Below are 10,178 nucleotides of genomic sequence, written 5' to 3'. Positions count from 1 at the left end.
GTACTTACTAAGCCATCATTAAGTATTTATATAATGAATGAGTGAATGGATAATTTAATATTGGCTCCCACGTAATATTTCAGTTATTCAAACAATTCTTGTGCTAGAAACCATTCTAAAGAAACATAGCCACAGCTAATTCAAGTGCAAATATTTCTGGGTGCATATGGCTGGAAAGGTTTTCTTTGAGATTTAGACATATCTCAGGATTAGTAATACAGTAGCAAGTGTGTTTAAGAATGAGTTCAGACAGAATCTCAGGTCAAGGCACAGCGAGCATTCAGTGACAGCACAAAGCTCACTTTCTGAGAGAGAGACCTGGGCCACGAAGCCCTTCAATAGGGAGCTCCACTGCTGATGGATGAGGCTGTCAAAGTAATCATACATTCGAGCCGTTATAAAGGAAAGCACAAGAATAAAACCTGGTCCATCATATTACTCCTTTTGTATGTGCCTAATGGGTGGCCACAGAAACAATGATTGAATACTGGTCCTGGATTCACTGGCTAAAATAAAGTGCCTTAGCTTCTGGGTGATATGAGGACTGTCAGTGCAAAACAACAGGACACAGAGTTCTACTTACAGAAACAGCTTTCCATTCTGCTGAAAATAGCCACATAAAACCAAAAAATGTTTTCTTAGAAAACAAACACAGGCAAAGAACTTGTGCAAAGATTTTTTTCTTTTAAAAGACATTTCATCTAGCAGGGGTGATACAAAAGGGTTATATAAATTTATTTGTCATATAACAATTGATTAGCTTAGAAAAATTTCCCATTTTTCAATGTTTAATTCCATCTCTTACTTAAAAAAAAATCATTAAAAGGACAAAAAACCCACACAAAAAATACAATACAATCTGTATCTGTTCTATATTTACAGATAATTGGTCACTATTAAGGCACAGATTGATTAAAAACTACCATTTATTCAAATAATCCAAATATTTTGTGCATCATATAACACTGACAACACTAAGTACTGTAGTGTCATATTCCCTTCCTGGCGTCAAGAGAAAGTGAGAAAAGTAATTTCCAGTGTTTTTATTTATTTTTAACCACCCTATTTAATCTAGTTTAAGTGGGACAGTTTTCCTTTTGGCGTAAAGGACTGTTCATAAAACCTCTCTCAACCTAATACTGCAAATTCACTCCATCTACCTTGTGTGGTGAGCGCACGGTAGAGGGCTGGTGAAAGAGCGCCAAAAGATTTTTATTTGGGAAAGTCTTATTAAAGAAACGAAAGAATTTAGAGCACTGGGTTGCTCAACAGGAAACAAACCTGGAATTCTTGTGCTGAATGTGTAGCATATGTGTTTGTACAGCCACATTAGATGGGGAGCTCCACATGACAACGTGTACTTCTGACACGTGTGTAGGATGATTCCATTGTACTTGCAAAGGGAGCAATCCAGCTTTCTGTCCTTAAGCAGATACAGTTTAGTTTAGGAACGGGTATCCCCTCAGTGCTGCTATACTTGATTTTATAATAGTACATCATCTATGCCTTTACAGTAACCAACACAATTTTTTAAAGTGAAAACTTTTCTGTGTGCAAAATTTCTCTTCAATTCTGTTCCTTCATGGTAAAATGGCTGGCAAGTATTTCTGATTCTGCCTTTGTATGAAAGTCCCCAATTGTTATGTTTGCTTATCTAAAGCCTTCTGCTAAGAGCATGCAACAGTGGTTTATGTCCATGTAGAAAATCTTGACTAATGAACATAAATAAGTCATTACAGTACAGGTAATTCACAACATTTCCTATGGGAAAGTTTTCCAACAAATTAATACACTTGGAAATAATATTACTTTGAAGAAAAGAGAGGCACTTAGTGATTTTCTTTATGAATTGAAAACCTTCATAAATCCACAAGATGTCTGAAAAGACCTAGGAAACAATGTTGCCTGATTTCTTTGACTTTCACAGTATAAGATTTTAACAATGAGTCTAGCCATTTAGAAAATAGTCATTTTCCCCCCTCCTTCAAATTCCACTGTCTTTATAAACTGTTACCCTGGAGACTTAAATAAAGCCTTCTGTTCTCAACAAACATGAGTCTACTTAAAGCAGACATACATGGTTTTAGGAAAGTCCTTTGACCATATGGAGCACAGCTAATGTATACATGATAAGGACATCTATTTTTCTTCCTAATGGCAACAGTGTTGTCTTGTCAGATGATTATTTGTCTTTTTTAAATAAAGTGACAATCTAAGGCTCCAGGTATTGAATGCCATCCATTCGGTACCATAAATCTCTAGTAGATATCAATTTAATCAATTATGTACTGTATGCTTATAATATCTAAAAATAAAAAGTTTGATATAAATAATTGTCCCTTAGTGGCAGTATACTAAAAATAGCCCTTTGCTTTTAGACAACCATTAAAATCATTTTAGCAATATAGGCAGCAGCTAAATATGATAATTGCAAAGGGTTAATATTGCAAAGTCCATTTGGTCTTTCTTTGCACCTATTACAGTGAACTAGGTTCATTGCTAATTGTTTCTAGGATGCTGACATAAATGAACAGAACTGGTCCAGAACCAAGTGGAGTCACTTACATTTCCCAAAGTCACAGAATATTCTGCACAAAGACTAATAATCCAGTACCATTTCAAATAAAAATTTAACACAGTTGGAAAAAATATGACTAAATCTGATTTGTACCATTACCTCAGGTAACATAAACATGATAGAAAGAGAGATAATTTCCACAGGACAAGAAATTAGAAAGTGTAAAGTGCTGAAAGACCTCAACAATTATTTAAAGCAGTACCAGAAAATTCCACTTTGATTATTTTTTTAAAAAATCCCCAAATACCAAAACAAAACAAGCAAACAATAACTTCAATGTTTTCTGGCATCCCAGATGTCAAATCATCCTTCATTTTAAGTAAAAAAAAAAAAAAAAAAATCAGTGCATATGTTACATAGGTAAATAAAAACAGGAAGTAAAGCCCTACCCTCATATTGCAAATTCTGTCCAATTGCCATTTTTCAAAAAAGGGATCTGCATGTGGTGTTCTGTATGATGACATAAGAACATCTCTTTTTTCTTCCTTTTTTGGCACAAAATTCAGGTGTGAATAAGAAGCTTTGGTCCTGACACCAGACACCAGAGTGCTAAGGACGGGGTGCAGTGAAGTCCGTTCACAGATCTCCTGTGTCCAACGAGCGAGCTGGCGGAGGTGCGCGCGCAGAGCACTGCTACCAGCGGCCGCTGACGCTGGCAATGTCTGAGTGATACTGCCGGGGCAGCCGCCCACTGGCTCCGCCTTCCAGGAAAGAGGCACGTGCATTTGGCGGTTCAAAAAGCTTTCTTCGGTTTTTATTTAGTTCTAGAGAAAGGGAGAGAGAGAGAATTGTCAGAAACTCCATGGAGAACTTCTCTAATCTACAGGACATGGCAGTAGAGCTCAGAAAATGGTGGTGGCATTGTAGGTTTTGAGGGGAAAGTCAAGTCTGGTAGCAAAAGGAAAACCTTTAGGTGATGGTCGAATCATTTCTGAAATGCTAGAAAGTCTGATATTAAAGGTAACATGTTGGGAGCCAAGAAACCAGGTACAGCTAATAGTTTTTATTGCAGTTTGTAAACTGTCTGGGATATACCATTCTTACAACCCTCTAAACTCTTAGATATACAAATGATCGCAAATGTAATTTCAGAGGCAAAGGGAGGGGGGTCGTCAAAGCTGAGGAAAGGCCTGTGAGAGGATGCATTACCAATGACACAGAAAATGATTACCCCTATCGAACTCACCATGTCAAATAAGCAACCATTAAATTAGTAAAATCAGACATGAAAAGAAGACCCCATATCTAAACCTGAGAATATTGGAGGAGGAGCACAGTGAGATGTGCAGCCATAGCCCCGTGGCCCCACCAACTTATGTGCCTGTGCTCCCTGAGTCCGAAAGAGCTACATGAAGAAGCCTATCAGCAGGTGGTGTCCTTGAATAAAAAGTTCACTTAGTAAAAATAGCAACCATTTAGAAAATACAAAGGAAAACAACCAATACTTCAATTTATATTTTCAGGGAAAAAACTAGAATGCTCAATTTGAAGAAAGCCAAAGAGTACTTAGAGAACACTGTCTTTTTCCAACTAAAAATTATTAACCAAGAAAAAGAAAAAAATTAATTGGAGCAGCCTACCTTGTTTATGACTATCCAACCACTCTATCCCCTGCCCACATATATATAAATCCTCAAGTCAACTGATGGAACTCTTGCTTGTCAACTCATATAAGTAAACAGAACTGTCAGATTCTGGCCCTGTCAGAACTGTCAGGGTTCTGTAGGGACCAACTGCAAGTTACTTCAAATGCACTCTATTTCAAAAAGAGGGATTATACAGTTAATGTATCTAAGGTTTGCTTGTTTGTTTGTTTATTTATTTATTTTATTCGAGTACGTGGAGCTGGTGATTTAGTACCTTATACTGGCACAGTTCTCAGTAATTTTTCAACCACACATAGATACAATCTCCTAGTGAATTCTGAAGTTGCCCAGCGAGCTCTGACCTGCTACAGCAATGCTCAGCCTGAAACACAGACTTGGTCACAGGTGGCCAAGGATAGCCATATGGCCAGAAGTGTTCCTGTCTTCCAACTTCTGAGAAATGGACCAACACCCTTGACATTTCATCTCAATGCCAAAACGTAAGTGCCTTCCCCACAGGGGTGATGTAAGAATGGAGACATCTCTCTTTTGTTCACATTTAGGTCTTAGGGGAGAAGAAAAATAACAGTGATTTATTAGAGTTTATATGACCAGTACTTTATATTTGTTTAGCTCTATTTAAGTCCTCATTAAGTGCTAGATAATATTACCACTCTCCATTTTTATATGTAAGAAAATTGAGTTTTAAAAATAGCCAAAATAAGTTGTCCACACAGCTGTGAAGTGACAAGCTATAACCTTGGCTGATGCAAAGGTCCGTGCCCTGGGCTGCAGTGATCCATCCACTGGGAGGAGACAATCAATCAGAGCATCAGGAAAACAAATTTGAGAAAATGGTAATTCCACGCATGCCAGACAGCAGTGCTTTATGTCATAGTTTACTATACCAATTTTTCTTAAATAGAAAAATGTGGCTTCAAAGAAGATACCTTTACAAGCAAAAGACACATGCAGCTATGCTTAAAAATGGCTATTGTTTCCAATTTCTGCAGAAACGCAGTATCAGTGACTTTCCTAGTAAAAGGCTGAACACATGTACCTTGTTTAAAAACAAACAAACCGAAATTCAGAAATCAAGATGGAATTTAAAACATTTTAAGACAATTGTAGGAGAGTTAAGAATAAATTAATCCCTCTCAAGTACAAAGCCTAGGAAAATTTTATCACCTTCAAGTTAAAACACTTTCTTTGGCCGTCATTTTCTCATGAGGGAATAACCCACAAATCAGGGCATGCATTCCCATACTACAGAGAAGGAAAGGGATGAATGAGGTCAAACACTATTTGCCCCTATCACACAGAACATGTCTGACTGAGCACAGGAAAACAAGTGGGCCATTGAGAAGACATAGTTTTTTAATAGATATTAAAAACTTTTTTTCTGAAAAGTCATATCCACTAGGTATTTGAGAGAATAAAATGATCATGAAGGAATTTAGCCATTCCCTAAAGAATGTAATTTCTAAGATATATATGTGAAGCACAGAGATAAATCCTCTAGAGATTTTTTCAAGGATCACGTCCTACTGAGACTTTAGTTTTTGTTGTTTTTTTCAATTGTAAAGCAAACTCCCTCCTCTGACATTTTTTTCTCAGTAAGCCTAAGGGATAATTTGGGAAAATACCAACCTTTTTCTTTGAAATTCCAAGGTTCACACAATCCTGGCAGCTCTCAGGATCTTGTTGCGGATCTGAACAGAGTCACAAACTAAAAGAATAGGTCGGGAGATGTTAGATCTACCTGAGGCTGTGGCGGGAAGCCTGTCAACAGGATGCTAAACTCCCTTTCTCTTAGTCCTGTACATTTAGTTAAATGCTAACTAAAATACTAGGAGAGAAACAAAAAAATCATGGATTTGAAAAAAAAAATCTATTCTTTCTTTGATACATTTCTACTAGAGATAAATCTTATCTCCTATAACACTAAAATATAATACATGTCTTCTGGCCCAAAATTCAAAACAGAACCAAAGCTTACACTTAAAGAACTCTGATTATAAGTTAAATAAAAAATTTATCAAATTTTAAGAAGAAATGATGAGTAAACTGTATCTAACCAAACTCTGTAACCACGAGACCAACGTAACTCACAGCTGCCCTGCTATCCTGCCTGTCTGAAAATGAGACTATAAATGCATGCATTTTTTTTATCAGGTGAGTTAAATTGGAAAAAGAAGCTTTTTGATGAAGGGCTTCTCCCTAAAAAGTGATTCTTTGCAGAGAAAACAATTTACCAGGTTCAAACAAATGCACTCTACAAAGGTGAAATCATTCTTAACCAACTACATCCTGCTATGCAGAGCATTCACAAGGCATCTTATTCCAAGTCAAGTTCCCTTTCAAAGTAAGGACCTGTGAACCCCACTGAGGCTACATAAGTTATATATAAGCTCAAAAGAACCACAATGAAGATGATGATTGGAGAGAAAATATATATATATTTTATTATTATTATTATTTTTTTTTTTTTTGCTCATTTTCTTTTTTTTTTTTTTAATTAATTTATTTTTTACAGAGACAGAGAGTGAGTCAGAGAGAGGGATAGACAGGGACAGGCAGACAGGAATGGAGAGAGATGAGAAGCATCAATCATTAGTTTTTCATTGCATGTTGCAACACCTTAGTTGTTCATTGATTGCTCTCTCATATGTGCCTTGACTGTGGGCCTTCAGCAGACTGAGTAACCGAGAGAGAGGGATAGACAGGGACAGGCAGACAGGAATGGAGAGAGATGAGAAGCATCAATCATTAGTTTTTCATTGCACGTTGCAACACCTTAGTTGTTCATTGATTGCTCTCTCATATGTGCCTTGACCGTGGGCCTTCAGCAGACTGAGTAACCCCTTGCTGGAGCCAGCGACCTTGGGTTCAAGCTAGTGGGCTTTTTGCTCAAACCAGATGAGCCTGAGCTCAAGCTGGAGACCTTGGTGTCCCGAACCTGGGTCCTCTGCATCCCAGTCCGATGCTCCATCCACTGCGCCACCGCCTGGTCAGGCTATATATATATTTTAAATGGAGGATTCAAAATCCCTGCTATGTCCCCTCCTACTCCCCCAAACCCACCTGGAAGACATCACAGATGCATTGCAAGTAAAGATCCTGACAATCTGTCTGGAACCTATGAAAATATTTAGAAATATCTGCTAGGAAGCCTTACAGAGTTGGGAATAGAGTTGGTACACAAGAAAGAATTTTCCTTACACTGTCACTGACATTCTGTGAATCTCTAGTGAAAGATTACGGAGTTCTGGAACATATACTTCTCTGGTATAAACATTCTGGCCCACAGGCATATTTTAATAATACAGGCGTGGTGGTTATGTGAGTTAATCAAATTTCAAGTAGTATGAATTTCATGTTCAAATTAATGAAAGAACATGAAAATATATAAAGTTAATTTAGTTCTAGGAATAGCCTTCTGAGGTTAAGCTTTAGGGTAAACAAGTTTAAGAAAAACTACCTTATTGCCACAGACAGCAAAAACGGAAAAACAAGGGAGGCCCCTGCTAATAACAAACTGTAAAACCTTATGATATACCATGTGGATGACACACCATGATAATATACAGACGTAGAAATAGAAGGTAACCTCACATGATCATCTATTCCTATCTACCTTCACGGTTTGGAAACTTACCCAAGAACTCATGAGTTGGCAGAGTGAAAGCCCAAATTTCCTTATTTAAATACAGTATTCTTTGTACTATCTCAGGTTGATCTTATGAGTGAAGAAGAAAATACATCTGCCCTGTGGAGCTCCATTAATGCAGCCGCTTGGGAACACAGGGTGGAGGAAGACTTCTCCAACTGATGCGTGCAGAACTGTACTGACTGATCCACGAAGGAACCGAACAGGCTGCGCAATGGCTTAACTTTCACCACTGCTTCAAGGCTGCTCTGCTCACGTCGGCTGCAGGTATTAGTTCTATTGATAAGATTTCCTGTGGGAGAGTGGGTGGGGAATGCAATCTGCTCTAAAACAGAATGGAAAGCCACTGAGGTTTAACTTTTATTTGCTGATCTGATTAGGGAACGCTGTTTGGAAAGAACTTTCACCCGCTGGGTGCTACTGCTGGCCTCAAGAAGGCATGGCCTGCAACTTTAGTGTTGTGAAAAAGCAAAGTCATCTTCTCACCGCACCTGACACTTGGCTTCTGCCCTTATCTTTTTGAGATACTGGTACACATAAAATTGACACTCATGAACTTTACCAGAAAGTCTTCAAAAAGTAATCCAATTTTAACCCCCAAATTTCTTTCTCATATGTCTAAACGCCTCTTGGAGCTACATTGTTATGTACTTGCCAACTCCTGACTCATCATCTGGCTCAACTCCTTTCAAATATGAGGTATCCAGTAAATATAGAGCATTTCGTAACAGAGAGAATATGAAACCGATGCACACAGAAGGGAATCTGGGAGACGGACAACATTATTTTCCTTCATTCTGTGACTACTTTCCGAATCCTACACCCTTCTGTGATTCACACACTCTAGGAAATCCTTAGGGAAAAAAATGAAAAGCACTAAGACAAGTAATACTACCAGGTTCTAGCTATACTAAGGCGCATTCTTTTTCCTCTGGTACAATGACCTCAGTTGGTATACAAGGACACATGCACTTGAAACATGACAGTCCATCCTGAATAATTATTCACTAACCAAATGATTATTGCTTAACACAACCACACGCACGCACAGGAAACGAGAATTAAACTGCTTCCCCAAGTCTCATGTTCTTCTGCAAAGGGAGTTTTGGTTAGATCTTTCTGAAGAAATCTGTTTTTAGGAATGACATTGCCAGGGAAGGTTTTCAGGCAATGTCCTGATGAAAGAGAGGGGATGTTCATAGTATCTGTCACACTGTTAAAGGGAAAACACTTTGGAACCACAACCACCAAAGTGCCAGGACAGTAAGCGAGTAGTAGATGGGTCGCTTCCCCGCTGGCTGAGACCACTGGCAGGTTGTGAAATATGAATATAAGCATTTATATTCACCTGAGATTGCAAGCAGCATTTTCCTTCTGGCACCAAAAGTAGTAATTCCCAGCTCCTTCAGATCCTGATCTGTGAGAGTGAGGAATGTCTGAAGGTCGATCTGTGAGTAAAAAATTAATTTATAATCAATATAATAATAGTATGTATTTTCTTTTTCATTATAGGTTCAACTCATGGTTAAATCTTTTTTTTTTTTTTATTAATTATGCTTTGCCTACTTCCAGGAAAGAATGATGGTATCACCAACCTAAGGGACAAAAGTTAAATAATTAAGGTAATGTGACAAAAGTGATTATTCTAGCAGAAGACTTAGTCTAAGCCAGTGATTTACTGCACTTGAGATAGAAACTTAGGTCTGATCATCCTAGCAGCCAGGATAAAAAGAGAAACACAAATTGTACATTTTATTTTTGCATGTGTGAACTGATAAAAGGAAGAATAAGTACAGGAGAGAGAAAATATTTCTTAGCTTTGAATTCTGAATCGGTCAAGTATATCTCTATAAAAAAGAAAATGAATAAATAAATACCAGATGGTATCTTCCACCGTGTTCTTCATAAGAACGATAGAAAAATTCCCAAACTATATCAGACCCAAGACTCACCTGGCTGAGCCTGGCAGACTCTCTCTGCAAGTGGCACACTAGAGTCTTTCAAGGAACAGAGTAACTGTACTCTTGGCATCAGCAATGAACTGTAGAGGGAAGCAGCCCAAAGATCCCACCCATCCTAGAAGACAGTGTGGAAGGACAGAAAGGTGATGGGCTCTGAAACTACAAAGACGGGTTCAGATTCACACTCTGACAGTACATCTGTATGTACATAGGTTGACCATAGTAGACATTGCGGGGCTAATACAGGCATTACCTATGATTGCAGATATAAAACTCACCAAGGGGGTGTAATAATGGGCAGCTATGAATAGTAATAATGTATATAGATATATCTGGGGGGGGGTTGCTAAATAAATCTTCAACCTGTTTAAAATAAATCTCAC

At 38.0% G+C, this 10,178-nt stretch overlaps 1 protein-coding gene across 2 annotated transcripts in view; it reads right to left on the bottom strand.

The window, feature by feature from the left end:
* Positions 1-672: 672 nt before the first annotated feature.
* BICC1 (BicC family RNA binding protein 1) overlaps positions 673-10,178 on the bottom strand; it is a 365,663-nt gene continuing 356,157 nt past the window's right edge. Inside the window, exons 20-22 of one of the 2 annotated variants that reach the window (XM_066349084.1) lie at positions 9,183-9,282; positions 5,815-5,893; positions 3,210-3,342 (exon numbers count right to left, since the gene is read on the bottom strand). In XM_066349084.1, coding sequence (XP_066205181.1) covers positions 5,838-5,893; positions 9,183-9,282 — 156 coding nt within the window. In that variant the 3' untranslated portion in view covers positions 3,210-3,342; positions 5,815-5,837. Of the gene's footprint in view, positions 3,343-5,814; positions 5,894-9,182; positions 9,283-10,178 lie in introns of both variants that reach the window. The other variant, XM_066349083.1, reaches the window with a different exon arrangement.

This window comes from Saccopteryx leptura, chromosome 9 (genome assembly GCF_036850995.1).
Source record: "Saccopteryx leptura isolate mSacLep1 chromosome 9, mSacLep1_pri_phased_curated, whole genome shotgun sequence".
Taxonomy (NCBI): Eukaryota; Metazoa; Chordata; class Mammalia; order Chiroptera; family Emballonuridae; genus Saccopteryx; species Saccopteryx leptura.
The sequence above is the reverse complement of the archived record's forward strand: the minus strand, read 5'-3'. Positions and strand labels throughout refer to the sequence as shown.